The 17,287-nt window shown below is 43.1% G+C and overlaps 1 protein-coding gene across 5 annotated transcripts in view; it reads right to left on the bottom strand.

The window, feature by feature from the left end:
• baz1a (bromodomain adjacent to zinc finger domain, 1A) overlaps positions 1-15,107 on the bottom strand; it is a 112,155-nt gene extending 97,048 nt beyond the window's left edge. For 2 of the 5 annotated variants that reach the window (XR_015080275.1, XM_086003367.1), the window contains exons 1-7: positions 14,795-15,107; positions 14,306-14,439; positions 11,566-11,844; positions 8,773-8,931; positions 2,580-2,678; positions 2,322-2,409; positions 31-159 (exon numbers count right to left, since the gene is read on the bottom strand). Coding sequence is in view for 4 of the 5 variants with exons in the window: in XM_086003367.1 (XP_085859493.1) it covers positions 31-159; positions 2,322-2,409; positions 2,580-2,678; positions 8,773-8,931; positions 11,566-11,844; positions 14,306-14,418 (867 nt within the window). In the remaining variant the exon portion in view is untranslated. The remainder of the gene's footprint in view (positions 1-30; positions 160-2,321; positions 2,410-2,579; positions 2,679-8,772; positions 8,932-11,565; positions 11,845-14,305; positions 14,440-14,794) is intronic. The other 3 variants (XM_086003365.1, XM_086003366.1, XM_086003368.1) reach the window with 3 other exon arrangements.
• Between the last annotated feature and the right edge of the window lie 2,180 nt (positions 15,108-17,287).

Raw genomic sequence — 17,287 nt, 5'->3', positions numbered from 1 at the left:
CATGCAAAGATAAAATTACTTTCTACTCACATTTGCTAATGAAGAGCGATTCTTGAGAGTCCTTCCTTGCCCTCTGTTAGGACTAAATGTTGATGGATCATCCGGGAACAAATGTGAAAAGTTCTGCTCTGAAAGCTTGTATTTATCAACTGTTGTAGACTGCATAATAAAATATATGGAAGCACAGTAAAACTAAATGCACATTTTGTCAACAAAATAAATCAAGTACAATATTGACAGTATTTATAACATTATGCAGTAGCAACATATTAACAAATCTCAAACAGCTAAACACATCCAATATGGTTTTAAAGATGCAGAACAGACGTTTGCAAAGTCATTTGAACTAGATCTGAAGAAGTGACTATGCAAGGCAACGTAATTGCTCCTCAAACACTGCAACTACTAAATCAGTCTCGTTCTGCACATGCATAACATTTCTATGGGCTAATCAGAGACAATGTGGAGTTGTGATGGTCCAGCCTTGATCGACAAAATTGATCAAAGTCTTGAGAAAAATCACTGAGCAGATCGACAAAAGAATGCAACCGATGTGATATATTGGGACTTGCAAAAAGCATTGGGTAAAGTGCCACATAAGAGAATGAGAAGGTCCTTGGTACCAAAGGCAAAGTTGTAGCACAAAAGATAGAACAAAAACTACTTGTATTTATATAGTGCCTTTAAAGTAGTAAATCATCCCAAGGCAGTCCACAGGAGCAAACTGTGACACCAAGCCACATAAGGAGATATTAGGACAGGTGACCAAAAGCTTGGTCAAAGAGGTAGGTTTTAAGGAGCGTCTTAAAAGGAGGAGCATGCAAGAGTGGCTTAGGGAGGGAATTCCAGAGCTTAGGGCCCAGACAGCTAAAGGGATGATCGCAAATAGTGGCGCAATTAAAATCGGGGATGCTCCAGAATTGGAGGAGGGCAGAGGTCTCAGAAGTAACAGAGCTAGGGAGAGGCAAGGCCATGGAGTGATTTGGAAACAAGGAGGAGCGAGTGAGAATTTTCAAATCGAGGCATTACCGGACTGAGGGGCAATATAGGTCAGCAAGCACAGGGGTGATGGATGAACAGGACTTGGTGCAAATTAGAATACAAGCAGCAGAGTTTTGGATCAGTTCAAGTTTACGGAGGGTGGAAGATACGAGGCCTGCCAGGATTAAGGTTTCAGCAGCAGATGAGCAGAGGTGAGACAGGCGATGCTAGGGTGGTGGAAGTAGGCGACCTTGGTGATGGAGCAGATGTGTTGTTGGAAGTAGGAGTAAATAGATAGTGTGTCTATTGGCAGGATGGAGCTAGTGGCCCTCCTGTGAGCTTTGTATTGGGACCTCTTACTCTCCATACATACATGAATCAGATACAGGCATAGTGGTAAATAGTAAAGGATTACCTCTACTAGGTCATCAAAATGGTAATAAGGGGGCATAAATTCAGGATTATTAAAAGCATAAATGACATGCTAAAAAGGATTGTTTTTCATGCAAGTGATTATTAGAAAATGGAATGCATTACTACGTGACTTCTGAAACAACAGTCGTTCACAGGGAGTTAAATGAAATGAACATTTAAAAATAAGGTACAGAGAGAAAGCTGAAAAACAGGACTAGAGTAGATGGATCTGGTGTGGAGCTAGCAGTGAGAGTCACAATAGGTCAAAATATCCTCCGACTGTGATTAAACTTTCTACTGATTCAATGCAGCATCCATTTTGTAATCCAAATTAGACTTTCTTAACTATCATTTATGAAGGACAAAGCTTCTTGCGCCCCCTAGTGGCTACTGAACAGTGAATCCGACAAGCTAGGTAGGAAAAGTCTCTGCAAAAACAGCAAAATGGAAACAAAGAATTGGTCAAAGCTCAGTGTCTTTTCCAACTGATCACTTAAAGGACAGTGGTATAAACCAACTCAGACTCTTGGAACAAACTATGGCATTCTAAAACAAAGCTTGAGATTGCTATTTTTAATACAGCATTCACATTAAATGTTGATTTTATACCAGATTGATGACTATTCATAGGCATAGACTAACTGATAAGAATGACACCATCAAACAGGCTTCACTGTACAACAGTTCCTACATGACATACTGCAGAAATCTTGGTATCATTTCAAGGAACCTACTGTGCAATGTGAAAGCTGGGAATATAGATTACAAAGGAAGCCACCACTACACGACTTTTCACTAATTACAGCAGGTGAAAGAGTGGATCTTACACTCTTCCTCCAACGTCTATGCCAATATTAATACAACTGATGTTCTCCTTGCCAAGCAATTAATGATCAACCGATAGCCCGTTGAAAGACAATTCTTACCTTGACTTTAAGCATGCCATGTCGTAATTCACAATGCTGTTTGAGAAAGAGCTTCAACCTGTCTCGGGAATACTGATTTTTCTTGCGACTATTATAAAAAAGAAAAACCTAAAATGAAACTACATACATATACACATATTAATTAGAAACATCACTATGTAGGCCCTAAGCAAATGAAAACAGATTGAAATATTTGCCAGAAGACACATTCAAATGGATTTTAATCTTCCAGGAAAACAGGCCATCAATAATACTCACTTCATCTGGGCAGACTTAATTATGATTTCATTTCCTTCAGTTTTAAGTGGTTTCACCTTGTACTTAAATAAAGCTACATCAATCTTGCTTTTCTTTTTCCTGTAAAAAAAAGAAAAGTTACAATATCAAGTTATAACAAACAATATTTGATGTTGCTGATTCAATATAAAGATTTTTAGCTACACAAGCTTTCAGGATCACTTCATGGGGTGCAAAGAGTCATGGGTAGGTGAAACCTAAATTTGCATTTTCACAATACATAGTATATTTCATTCATCTTATTTGCTCTATCAGAATGGCTAATGGATCAAAGTTTCACCATAAACATTAAATCCTGTTTTATTATTGCAGATGCAAATGCACATACTATTTGGGTATATGGACTCATCAGAAAATGTCAGTCAGTAAAGGAAACACCTTAAAACAGGCAATCATTTAAGAACATAAGAAATAGGAGCAGGAGTAGGCAATTCGGCGCTTCGAGCCGATCTTCTACCTCAACTCCACCTTCCCACATTATCCCCATATCCCTCGATTCCCTTAGTATCCAAAAATCTATCGATCGGTCTTGAATACACTCACGTATTATGCTTGCGTTTCAAGGTAATTTCCCTAGCTTGGACAATTTCAATCCAATTACTGGTGTGCTGGGGCCTACAGCACAAGATTGTCCCCAAATGCAGAAGCCACAGGATGACGGCTGCGAGAGCACATTCGTGCAGTTCAGAACATTCTTGAGGTTGGGGCAAAGAATATTTTACGCTGCATTTGGTTGTGCTACACCTGACCTGGGTTTACTGCCACTAAGTGCCTGAAATGAGAAAGTTCTGTTTTCCAGCATCAACATCCCTCACCTTGATGACCACAAATAAACATGGGGGGGGGGGGGGGATCCTACTTCCCAGAAAGTTAATTAAAATTGCATAATCCCCACTCCCCAACCAAGAAATAATATGGATTCACCTCCTTTTCCTTCCCTGTAACAAGACGAGTCAAATATACATTTGTCCAGGCAACAAATGGAAAAACTTTTGTTCCCTCATTGCAGTCTAAACCTTTAATCTCTGAATTAAAATTAAACATGCCACTTTACTCAAACAGATGTCTTTTGGCTGCAAGCTACCGTAACCCCCACTAATATATAATGATTCTGCCAACTAAAAAAGTGTACTAAACTGGACTGCGCATTTAACTGGTCGGCCATGAAAATCAATGGGCACTGCTTGATTGAATACATTTTAAGCAAAGATGAGCACGTGCAATTCCAAGTACACCCATAACAGCCCAGCTTATGGATCACTAATTTCTGGTCTTGCACTATAACCAAATCCAAAAGCCATTCTAATAATATTCTAACCATCAGTTCCCTGCAGTATATTTTGTCACAAAATTTCCTCATCATGTTGAAGCAGTTATTTCAGGTATCTAAAACTATTTTCAATTGAAATCATATCCCTAGCACAGTAAGTTGCAAAATCCAGTTCAACGACAAACCTTGACAACAGATGTAAATTAAAAAGGTACATGCATTGTAGTCTTCACAGATGTGTATCCAAGGAATCAGTGAATGTGGTCAGACTCAGCCAATACACACTTAAACAAATTCTAAAGTTAGAAACGGCTTGATAAAAGCAACAGATGCAAGGCAGCTAGAAGAAAAAGCCAGAGACAGGCCTGAGTGGTAGCTATTTTACTGAACAATGTGAAGTAGTAAGAATCTGTGCACTTCAGTGAACAGACTGGCACCTGTGGAATCTTGTGCGAGAAAGGAGGCAACAGTTTATGTGCATATGAAAATGACAAGACAGAAAAAGAGCAGCTGGTCCATTGATACGGCCCCATACCGTCACGGTGCAATTTAAACCATCTTCTCCATTACCCCAATCCACAATCTCTGGGAGAGGTGAGAGACACGAGGAAACAAAAAATCTAGGCCAATTCAAGGAAAAGAAAATCTGCGGAATTTCTCACCAATCCCCAATAGCAATCAAACAACAACAACAATTCATATAGCATCTTTCTTTAACCTAGTAAAATGTCCCACGGCGCTTCACAAGAGTACTACAAGACAAAAAATTTTACACCAAGCCAACATAAGGAGAAACTAGGGCAGGTGACCAAAAGCTTGGTCAGAGGTAGATTTTAAGGCGCGTCTTAAAAGGAGGAAAGAGAGGTGGAAGGTTTTAGGCAGGGAATTCCAGAGCGACCTATGGGGCTAGGCAACAGAAGACACGGCCACCAATGGTTGAGCGATTATAAATCAGGGATGCTCAAGAGGGCAGAATTAGAGGAGCGCAGATATCTTTTTGGGGGGGGGGGGGGGGGGGGGGTGGTGGTTGCAGGGCTGGAGGAAATTAGAGATAGGAAAGGGCGAGGCCATGGAGGGATTTGAAAACAAGGATGAATGAGAATCTTGAAAATCGAGGCGTTGCTCAACCGGGAGCCAATGTAGGTCAGCGAGCACAAGGCTGATGGGTGAACGGGACTTGGTGAGAGTTAGGACACGGGCAGCAGAGTTTTGGATGACCTCAAGTTTATGTAGGGTAGAATGTGGGAGGCCAGCCAGGAGGGCGTTGGAATAGTCGAGTCTAGATGTAACAAAGGCATGAATGCGGGTTTCAGCAGCGGATAAGCCGAGGCAAGGGCGGAGACGGACGATGTTACGGAGGTGTAAATAGGTGGTCTTCGTTACGCCACGGATGTGTGGTCGGAAGCTCATTTCAGGGTCAAATATGACACCAAGGTTGCGAACAGCGTGGTTCAGCCTCAGACAGATGTTAGGAAGAGGGGTGGAATCAGTGGCTAGAGTACAGAGCTTGTGGCGGAGACTGAAAACAATGGCTTCGGTCTTCCCGATATTTATTTGGAGAAAATTCTGCTCATCCAGAACTGGACAAATTTAGAGACCGTGGAGGGGTCGAGAGAAAAGTGGTGGTGAGGAAGAGCTGGGTGTTAACAGCGTATATGTGGAAACTGACGCTGTGTTTTCGGATGATGTCACCAAGGGGCAGCATGTAGTTGAGAAATTGGGGAGGGGCAAAGGATAGATCCCTGGCGGGACACCAGAGGTAACAATGTGGGAGCAGGAAGAGAAGCCGTTGCAGGTGATTTTCTGGCTACGATTAGATAGCTAAGATTGGAACCAGGCAAGTGCAGTCCCACCCAGCTGGACGATGGTGGAGAGGCGTTGGAGAAGGATAGAGTGGTCAACCGTGTGTCTAACGGCTGCAAACAAGTTAAGGAGGACAAGGAGGGATAGTTTACCTTTGTCACAGTCACAAAGGATGTCATGTGACTTTGAGGAGAGCCATTTCGGTACTGTGGCAGGAGCAGAAACCCGATTGGAGGGATTCAAACATGGAGTTGCAGGAAAGATGGGCAATGATTTGGGAGGCAACACACGTTCAAGGACTTGAGAGAAACGGGAGGTTGGAGATGGGGTGGTAGTTTGCAAGGACAGCAGGGTCAAGGGTTGGTTTTTTGAGAGGGGTGATGACGGCAGATTTGAGAGAGAGGGGGACAGTACCTGAGGAGAATCGTTAACAATGTCAGCTAACATAGAAGCCAGAAAAAGAAGTTGGGTAGTCAACAGTTTCGTGGGAATAGGGTCGAGGGAGCAGGAAGAGACACTCACAGACAAGATGAGCGTGGAGAGGTCATGAGGGGAGATCGGAGAGAAACTGGAGAAAGATGAGCGTTCAGGGCTAGGGCAGGGGGAACCTTAGAGCAAGTTGGCCTGTTAGGTTAGGGGAAGGAAGGGAAGTGGCAGAGGCAGCTGAACAGATGGTCTCAATCTTAGAGACAAAGAAGTCCATGAGCTCCTCACACTGGTTGTCAGAGGTGAGGGTGGAGGAGATAGGGGAGAGGGGTTTAGGAAGACAGTTAGCAGTGCAGAATAGCAGCTGAGGTTTATCTTTACATTCTAAAATGATTCTGCAATAGTGAGCAATTCCGGCAGACGAGAGCAGGACCCGATAATGCTTTATGTGGTCCAGCCAGATATGGCGGTGAATGGCTAAAACAGTTGTCCTCCAGGAGACTAGTGACTAGGACACATGTCGCCCAATGCCTCAACTACCTTTTGTGCATGGACACCACCCACAGTTAGCAACTTGCTCAGCTCCTGTGCAGTTAATGTGTACCCAGCACACGAGCCAGCAACTTGCTCAGCTCCTGTGCAGTTAATGTGTACCCAGCACACGAGCCAGCAACTTGCTCAGCTCCTGTGCAGTTAATGTGTACCCAGCACACGAGCCAGCAACTTGCTCAGCTCCTGTGCAGTTAATGTGTACCCAGCACACGAGCCAGCAGCTTGCTCAGCTCCTGTGCAGTTAATGTGTACCCAGCACAAGGGCCAGCAACTTGCTCAGCTCCTGTGCAGTTAATGTGTACCCAGCACACGAGCCAGCAACTTGCGCAGCTCCTGTGCAGTTAATGTGTACCCAACACACGAGCCAGCAACTTGCTCCAAAGGCCAATGACCTCGGTGAAAAGAAAAACTTCCTGACATCTAACTTATACGTGCATAGCTCATACGCATATCTCCTGGTCCTCCCTAACCTAACAGTAGGATTTTAAAGTAGTTTCTCAGTGGTTGAAAGTGGGTAGCTTTGTCCCACAGGGTCCAGTTCTGGGGTCATTTCTGTTTACTGTGTAGATCAATGATTTGGATATAGGTCGAGAGGAAGTAATGTTGAAATTTGTAGAAAATACCAAAATAGAATCATAGAATGATACAGCATAGAGGCGGCCGCCATTCGGCCTATTGTGCGCCTTTGAAAGAGCTATCCAATTATAGTCCCACTCCCCAGCTCTTCCCCATAGCTCTGCAAATTTTTCCCCTTCAAGTATTTATCCAATTTCCTTTTGAAAGTTATTATTGAATCGGCTTTCAGGCAGTACATTCCAGATCATAACTTGCTGCGTAAAAACATTTTCTCATCTCGCCTCTGGTTCTTTTGCCAATTACCTTAAAATAGGACATATAAATTTTTTAAGACCAAAAGGAAGCTGCAAAAGGATAGTAAGATAGACAAATAGGCTAAAAGCATTAGATGGAATTCAATGTCAAGTGTGAAGTGATGCATTTTGGGGGGGGGGGGGGGGGGGGGAACCACCAATAATTATACTCTGAATGGAAGTAGACTTAATGCTGTGGAAGAGCAGGGGGGATTTGGGGGTACAGGTTCACAAGGCTGTAGAATAAAAAAGAGCTAATCAAGGTTCAGCATAGGAGGTACAGAATGTAAAAGCCAAGTGGTAATGACGAGCCTGTATAAAACCTTCACACCGGAGTGTAGTATGTGCATTATTAGGCTCCAGACTACAAAGGATATTGAGGCTTGAGAGAGAATTTACTATGGTGCCCATATGATGAAATACAATACAAAAAAAAATTGAAAAGTTGGGTCTTTTTTCCTTAGCATGCAGAATAAGTGGCAGTATGATAGAAGTGTTTAAAATTATGAAGTTCTGGGACAGGGTAGATAGAAGCAGATGGTTTCCAGTAGTGGAGGAGTCAAGAACAAGAGGGCAGGAGAGAAACCTTATTATAGAGTTGAGGCGCTGTGGAAGTCGATGGCTAAAGCAGAAACTGTATCAAGATTATTAGACTAGATAAACAAATGAAGGAAAAGGAGCTGAAGGGATATGGGAACAGGGTGGATAAATGTGATCATAACTATTTGCTTGCGTGGAAAGTAAACGCCGATATGGACTGGTTGGGCTGAATGGCCTGTTTTCATTTTGCAACAAAACAGCCTATCCACATGGACCAAATCTAATTCTATTATCTTAAAGACTCTCAGGAAGGGAAAGTAGAAATGATGGTCAGAAGCTGATATTTCTTACAGCAGCCAAGATTGTCACTCGAAGCAATAGCAAGTTTTTCTTGAAATAAATATTATCCATAGGTGGCTCCCCAGATTACAATTGCTAACATTTAAATAGCTCCTTGAAAACAGAAATGTATTCTTACTGCAGTGGCTGGTATTGAATCTTAATTCAAAAGTCAAGCTACTTTGTGGTCCAACCAACAGTTCTACCTTCACATTTGTTGAAGAGTTAGACCCATCACCTGCTGTATGGTGTTCCTCAACCATCTTATTGATGACTTTACAGTGCCTGTATTGGAAGTTGAATAGCTTTAACAACTGAATTATGCCATTAGATCCAGTTTAATGTAAATATTTACCCAAGTTGTGCAGAAGTTGTGGAGCTTTTGGATTGTTCCTCATTGTCACTTTCATCGCTAATAACAATCACCACATCTTCAGCTCTGTTGCTTATGTGGCCATTAGCAGTCCCATTTTGTACTGGTGGGGTCAGAACTTCCAAAACTTTACATGTTTGCCTACCAAAACAGAACAAAGATTTAAATTCAGTCCGAGTGCAGAATAGCCCCTCACCAATCCATTATATCTAATAATGAAAACTTGTAGCTGAGCTGCAAGCTCATACTTAATATTGGCTTCGTTTATTTTCAACTCCTGCATACTTAAACTCATGGAATTCCACTACATATTTGTTTTTGAATGTAGAAAACTCAAATGGGTCAAGTGACATTTTATACGTCCACTTTTTTGAAAAAAATTACAATTTCCTTACCTTCATTTCTATGAAAACCCATTTTAGTTGGTTTAAAAAAAAATAAAGTACATAGATCTACATTCCATAGATGGAATGCATGAACTTAAGACTTTCATAAGTCACATGTTTACAAATGGGTTCTTTTAACAGATTTATTCAAGAATTAAACAAGATTTCATGTCCTCTACACAATCAACATGTAAACTTCCCCCACTTTTCCCTTACCGTCTCCCATATACTTCAGGGTAGTGTCCTCTGAATACAAGTGGGATTTTCTATAGAAAGTGGCAAAACATGGTCACCCCTCTCCCAGGTCCTTTGCTTCCATTGCCATGGGTTTTAAAGAAATGGCTCCAGCTACTTAAGCCCCCAAAATTATTGTTTTCAGTTACCGCTGAGAATGTAGGCATTAATTTCAACAGCTATATTTATGGCATCTGATTTCAGAGCAGCGTGCACATATTTTTGATCTTCTGTTTTAACCAGCTTACATACTATGTACTAATGGTAACCTGAACATCAATGCTCCAATGCCCCCTCCCTCTAACTACTTAGGTTTTTTTGAAAAGGAAGCCAAACATCTAGACATGAAAGCAACCAACAATAACTTCAAAAGCATAATGCCTTCCATTCTGGTGTGCTCTGCAAGAGTGCAGACTTGCATTTATACAACACCTTTCACATCCTTAGGAAGTCTCAAAGCATTTACAGCCAATGAATTACTTCTGAAGTGTAGTCACTGCAATGCAGCAGCCAATTTGCAAACAACATGGTCGCACAAACATAAGTAACCAGTTAGTTAATTTGTTTTGGTGGCATTGGTTGAGGGATAGACACTAGCCAAGACACCACCTTTTTTCTGTGAATGTTATGGGATCTCAAATAGGCAGACAGCACCAGAGTTTAACATTTTATCTGAAAGATGGCACCCTTGTGAACAATGTAGCACTCCTGCAGTATTTCACTGAACTATCAATCTAGATTATGTGCTTGTCTTGGAGTGGGACTTGAACTTATGACCCTGTAACTCAAGTGGAAAGCAATGGCCTGGAATTTGCAGTGGGTAATAACAGCAAACGCTGTAGTTCACTATGAAACTGACCGCAACTTCAGGATGTAGTGCATGCGCACATAAACGCAGAAATTCTGAAGTTGCAGTCAGTCATTCACTGTTCAGACACTGGCAAGCATCTCTGCAGCGTCTCTAGCTGAAGCTGTTACTTAGCTACAGACCTTGCACAGCTTGACTGTTCAAAAAAAGCAAAGAAAAGAAACGAAAAGAATAAAAAACAGCTCCTGATTTTTGCCAGTGGCTCCAGCTTGCCGGACGGTTCGCCTCTGGATAACAAAGTTTCCTGTAGTTATATTTTTTTAAGTTTGTTCATATTTATTTCAGGTTTACCTTCTCCCCATACGCGAGCCCCAATCTTTATTTTACTCTCTAAAAGTCACTGCAAACAAGAAAATTAAAAAGTCTGAATAAAAGCAACTTCTTCACTTCCTGGTTCCCTGTCTGCGAGAATTCTGCATTGTGATTGGCTGCTTAGACGTCACAGCAGCTCGCACTATGGAATTCCCACCATTATACAATGATCTGACTTGCGCATCGAAAAAGGTAAGCTTCTCACCAGATAGCGAGATCTTTGTAGGCAGCTTTCTTGGGGGCCAGCAGCGAAAGCCTTTGCTTCAGCGTTGACCGCAAATTCCAGGCCAAAGAATACTTTGTTCCCCCGATGGCTTAGAAGACAGCATCGGAGACGAGAAAATCCTACGTTTATATCCTGGCGTGTATTGAGTTAGCAAATTTCAGTTGTAGCAGCGGCGAGAAGCTACAATTGGGTGCAGTATCTTAAGTAAAGTTTAAAAAAAAATCAGCCTGGGTTTCCACCATCACTAATCTTTCTGGAAATGCATGAATGGATGTCAGGTAAAGGATATCAACAGGCATTGGTGGGATGTTCTCCTGAATTGAGTAGCCTACCAATAATGCCAAATTCAAACATGAATAATGCCAGTTTGGTCAACATGCCATCTGTGGAACAATACCCAAAGGAATCAACACCTTGAGGAAGACAGGGAACAACATTAGATGGGTGTACACGAGTAAGCTTGTGGCACAGAGCTCTAGATGGCAAGGGCAACTTTATTGTATTTGTGAGAAAGGCTTGCACAATTGAGTTACGGGCACCTTTATTTCAGGATAAAAACAGCATTCCAGATATAGAAAGGCAAAAAGTAAGCAAAGGTGCAGTATTGAGGAAGCGTGTTAAAAGCAACATGTTCAGAGATCCAGGGCAGCAATGCAGGAGGGGGTGAAGAAAAAAAACTCAATTATCCCTCTTAAAATACAAGAACTGTAACCTCATGTCTGTACTTTATTATCTTAAGTCAAACTTACCGGAGGCCGTTAACACTCGTTACTTCCACTATCTCTCCAGCAAAGTATCGATCCTTAGTGTACATGTAGAGTTCATCACATAGTTCATGGAGTCGTGAGCAATAAGCAAGAGTTGTCAAGTAAAGGATGGGAACCACCAGTGGCTCAGGGAAATTTTGGAGATTCTGTCTGGCCTTGCTTTCTGACTCAAGTGCTTCCTGGTAAGTCAGCCCTGGCTTGCCTGTAATAGCACAGCTCCACACTAAACTGTTGCAAAGTATGGTTCTTTCAAAAAAGTCACTGCAAACAAGAAAATTGAAATATTACAAACTTTAAACAAAAGAAAAAGGAGCAATGGAAAGAACTTTCAAATATAGTTGGAGAATTTAACAATCTTCTACCACAAAATAAACACCCTGGCAACGCGGGGCCCCCCCAGCTAGTTACTTATAATTTAGATCTGCTCTGCAATTTAAGATTTCAAACTCACAGCAAAGTTGATGTCAGTTAACAACTCAACAGGGTGCAGGGTTGACCAATGCCCTTTATGATCTGGATGTCAATTAGATGAAACCAGACTAATTAATTTATAAGTAATCCGCTTAAGTGAAAAATAAACAGCTTCTATACCTGTAACGGCTCTACTAAAGTTCACCTTGGACTGAAAAAATTATAGTTTATAGCAAAAAAAGAAAATTTCAGAATTAACCGAAACTAGCATTCAATATTTTTCTATTTAACACAATAACCAACAAGATTTCTGCTGGTACAATACACATCAGGCAAGGTATTCCTAATTTATGAATATTACCAGCATCTTTTATTTTACATCTACAAAATGGAAAAATATAACCTTTCTAGAGAGCTAGCAAAGCTGTTGAAACATTTACTGCATTTATCTTTAGAACCCATTTTAATGCAGCATCCCCAAAAAAATGCATTTACACCATTCAAGTGCAAGAACTATCTTTCCACCATTCAGTAAAATAAGATTACTATACTTAGCAAGGGCCATTGAGAACATTTCTCTAAAGCCCTTCAAGACATTTTTAAACTTGATCAATCATGGCTCCAGGAACATCAGTTGCCTAAAATACTATAGACAGTAGTACACCTTTCACAGAATTTGAGAGGTTTCCCCCATAAGTTTTATTTACTTCCCATGATGTCTCCACAGCATTCTCAACCAAGAGGGTGAAAATTATTTACTTCTAGGCATACAATCCAAGGTGATAAGTTTCCCTTTCCTCCCGTGAAGGTGTGGTTGGCCTCCACTCAGCACCTGCCCACAATAACATGGCAGAGACTGGCTACTCATCACAGGCACAAACTCACCTTCTACTGCACTGTGGAGCAACACGTCAGATGGAGAAAGCATAACACGCGTAACAAGGTATACTTTTTCCTCCAAGTACGCATTGCCCCGCCATTAGCTAAGGCAGCAATCTGCTTCGATGAAGACTGGGTATTAATATAAATCAAGTGCACAAACCACCTCACCGGACATGTATATTTGAAACTGGTAGGGTCTAATATTTAAAAGCATATTTGATACCATTTAAGACAAGTGTTTTTAACCAAGTTATGCCAAAAACCAGAAGAACTGATAAAATAATAGAAAAATCATTTTACTTCTACATCAGCCATGAAGTGTTACCACAAGGACAAATGGTTCATCAGTAACTACATTACAATCACAAATCCTTCAATATGATGATCACATACAGAGCTAGCTGGCAGTGGCACTCGCCACTAAAACAAAAATCCCAGAATTCCATAATTTAATACATGGAAATGTACTGTGGAGATTTCAACTGATCTATTCTCCAGATTTAGAAAATCCAGTTTCAGTTATGATGAATCAACTCTTCCATTAAATTACTGCCTTGATCATTTCAATTATCCTTTTTCTCTTTGGGTGCCTTAGCAGAAGCGACTGATGTTCATTATTATTGAGGCAGCCACAATCCACGTTAAATTTTCTAAAAGTTAAAGCAGGGGAGATAATATACTAACTAGATTTATCACCTTAAAACAAATGATGAAATAAACTTCCAATTCTGTAAATGTGACATTTTACAGTCGAGCAGGCTCAGGCTCTCCACCAGGCCCTCCATGTACAAAAGAGACAATGTTCGGATAATCACCAAAACAACCCACGCTCCCCACATGTCGCCCAGAAACTCAAGTTGTCTCTTCGCAGGAGATGGTTGTATATATTTTTTTTTAAAAAGCGCAGACACGCACAATCCTGGCAACAACCTCCCGTCCCCCTGAAAAAGGGCCAAGCCACGTTTGGTTTGGCGCAAAATCCGTTGAGAACAGCTCGGATCGAGTGCTAAAAAAATCAGCCATCACGATGTATGAATAAATTTACATTATCCGACAGCACAAGGCCTACTTGCAATCGACACGAGTTTATTAGCACTTGACAGCCCGCCCGCCACGGGTTAAGAGCCGGCAGGGCCGGGGGGGGGGGGGGGCAGCGACAGATCGGGATGGGGAGCCAGCAAAAGTGCCTTTCCACACCGGGGGGGGGGGGTAGAAAGAGAAGAGGAAGGCGGCCAAACCCGGAGCCGTTAACGTTGGTTTCGAATCATAGTTTGTTGATTTGAACGAAAATGAAGAGTGCGCCCGTGTGGAGGGCGAGGAGAGCAGTCCCAACAATCACCCCCCACCCATTATCACTTTCAATATCTCGGCAAAAAGGTGGTCAGGGGTAAAAAGTTAAGCGACCTGGCGACGGGTAAGCACAACTCACTCGTAGTTCCTGAAGATCTCGTTGGTCATTCGACAGTAGAAAACTTCTTCGTCCGGCTTCAGGTCGGCCGGGGCTTTTTGTCTGACGAACGGCTTGCGATGGAGCAGCGGCATCCCCCCCTCGGACAGGCGGTGCTGTCAGATGGAGAAATATAAAAAAAACGAGAGTCAGAGTCAGAGAGAGAAATACACACACTCCAAATAAAACCAACGCCCGAGGCTGGAGCCGGAGAGCGGCCACCCCGCTCAACTCAACCCCCACCACCACCCCCAAAAAAAAACTTCACCCTGAAACTTCATCCTCGCCGCCGTCCCATCGCCTTTCACATCGCGAGAAGCAGCCGCCCGGCACACGAGTGAAGCGAGGCCGACAATGTGCTGGGCAGCGGCTGCCTCGGCTCCCGGTTTGTCGTCTCTTCCCCCCCGCCGGCCGGCGTCCCATACGCGGAACAAGCCGCCAAAGTTGCGAGAGGAGGTCTGCCCGCTTTACCTGGTGTGTAGGAAGCGGGTGCTGGATGTTTCTCGGTTGCTTTTCCCCCTGAGTTTGAAGAGTATGGCTCTGTCTGTCTGTATCTCTCTCTCTCTCTGCCCCCCTCCTGCTCCCCGGCGGTCGATCCTCTCTCAGCCCGCTGTAGCGGCTCGGGCGCTTCCTCTTCCTTTCTTCCTCCTGAGCCGCCGAGCGCCAGCCTCTGCCGCCTCTCGCTCTCCCCTCCCTTCCCTCGAGGGAGGCCGCCGGCGCCCGACGTCACAAGAGGCAGAACCCGTAGCCCAACACCTCCCTTCCCATTGGCTCACGCCCAATCGTTTAACTGAACACAGGAAGGAGCGGCGCGCGCCGCCGGCCGCTGGTTGTCTCGTGCTGTGACACCGCGTGCGGCGTTGGTGTGGAGCGCGCACTCCAGGAGCATTTGCTCGCCGCTCGCCTTGTGCTTCCCACCACACACTTGTTGCTCTTTTTATTACTGCATTTGAGCCGTTTCCACTTGGTGCTTTTCTATCTGCGACAAATCCCATTCCAGTTTTAATCGTACTTTTCCAATCAAGCTGCTGTCGGTACGGGGCGAATGAGTGACGCTTTCTGCGGGGTGATTTGATGCCCACATCTTCTGTGGGGTTGTCGCTTGCGCTCAACTCGCACCAGTGGAAAGGATTTGGAACACAAACGCTTGTCGGATAATCAATAACTTATGCTGTTATCAAGTAACAGCAATATTGTATTAGTGATACTGTTCTGGTCATAATATAAATCAGTGTATGCGCAGAGAAGCGGCCAAGCCGTAGCTCAGTGGTAGCATTCTCACCTCTCTGAGTCAGAAGGTTGTGGGTTCAAGTCCCACTCTAAATGCTTGGCTACATAATCCAAACTGATACTTCACTGGCGGAGATGAGATGTTAAATTGAGCTCCTGCCTGCCATCTCAGGTGAGCATAAAAGATCTCATTGCACTATTCAAAGAAAAGCAGGAGAGTTCTCTCCATTCAACAACAGAAAATGCTGGAAACACTCAGGGCAGACAGCATCGTGGAGCGAGAAACAGAGTTAACGTTTCAGGTCTGTGACCCTTCGTCAGAACTGCTATTGTATTGTATTGAGTTCTCTCCATTGTCTTGGCTAATATTTATCCCTCAACTAAAACTGATAATCTGGTCATTAGCTCACTGCTGTTTGTGGCACCTTGCTGTGTGTAAAGTGGCTGTCATGTTTCCTACATTACAATAGTGACTGCACTACAAGGTCCCTTTGGGACGTCCTGAGGTTGTGAAAGGCGGTGTATAAATGCAAGTTTTTCTTTCAATGTTTTATTCACCATAGCACCCTTGGACATATAACGATCAAGTTCAATATGATCTGGGATTCAACTATAATATGTGACATGAATCAACTGAGCAGCTTGCAGGTGGCGCTGTCCACGGAGCATATAAATACTCGGGCACAGGCCCAGCTTGCGCAGGACATTCTTAACAGGAACTAGTGAAGGACACAACTAGACCTCCATGTTGTAAAACAGTTGATTAAAGCCTTGTTCAACGCTTAGACCAAGTGGCTAGTAGTTTTCTTACGTCAATTTAATCAACTGAAACTTGCTCCACGCTCTAAGTGATTTTGGGAACAGATGGCTATGACTCTAATGTGTAGAAGGAAACCAGATGTAGTAATCAATGCATCATGGAGAAACTACTCAGAGCTGCCCGTCTTGACCTGGACCTGAATTCACCTACAACTGCTAAGGTATGGAAACACTGGTATCGTACCTTCAACTTCCTCGGGGCTTGTGGTGAGAATGTTCCTGATGAGATACATAATTGGCAAGCATTTGTAACTCGTGTTTGATTTATATCGAAGACTGTGTAGACTATGACTCCGCTATCCAAATACTGCAGCAACTATATGTTAAGGCCCCAAACGAAATTTTTGCTCGGCCCTTACTGGCCACAACTCGACAACAACCCGGGGTATCACTTGACGAATTCCTTCAAAAGTTTCGCAGGCTCAGCAAAGACTAATCTCAAAGCTGTCTCAGCTGAGCAGTACCAGGAGGAATTAATTTGAGATTCTTTTATTAATGGAATTGCGTCTCCCTTCATTCGCCAGCGTCTGTTGGAAAATAAAACCCTCGAGTTACAAGCTGCCTATGACCAGGCATATTCTCTGGACATAGCAAGAAAAATGCAGATGCCTATCTTTTACCATGTGCACGGACTGCTGCTATCATTTTTAGTGACTCCTCCGATAAGCCTCAGGCGGCAGCCCTCACTGATGACGACTCTAATCTAGCTGATGACGACCCTACCCTAGCGGCATCTTGGCAATCTAAAAAGTGTTTCTTCGGTGGAGGTGCATTTCACTACAGGAAATTTTATCCTGCTTGTAATGCAACCTGCAATCATTGCAGTAAGAAAGGTCACTTTTCTAAAGTATGTCAGTCAAGAGCCTCTCCTAGGGTTACAGCTGCTATCTATAAAACTGCTCCTTCCCCAAGAGC

The sequence above is a fragment of the Somniosus microcephalus genome, chromosome 12, assembly GCF_052327205.1.
Source record: "Somniosus microcephalus isolate GS21.2 chromosome 12, FLI_Smic_1.0, whole genome shotgun sequence".
Classification (NCBI taxonomy): domain Eukaryota; kingdom Metazoa; phylum Chordata; class Chondrichthyes; order Squaliformes; family Somniosidae; genus Somniosus; species Somniosus microcephalus.
The sequence above is the reverse complement of the archived record's forward strand: the minus strand, read 5'-3'. Positions and strand labels throughout refer to the sequence as shown.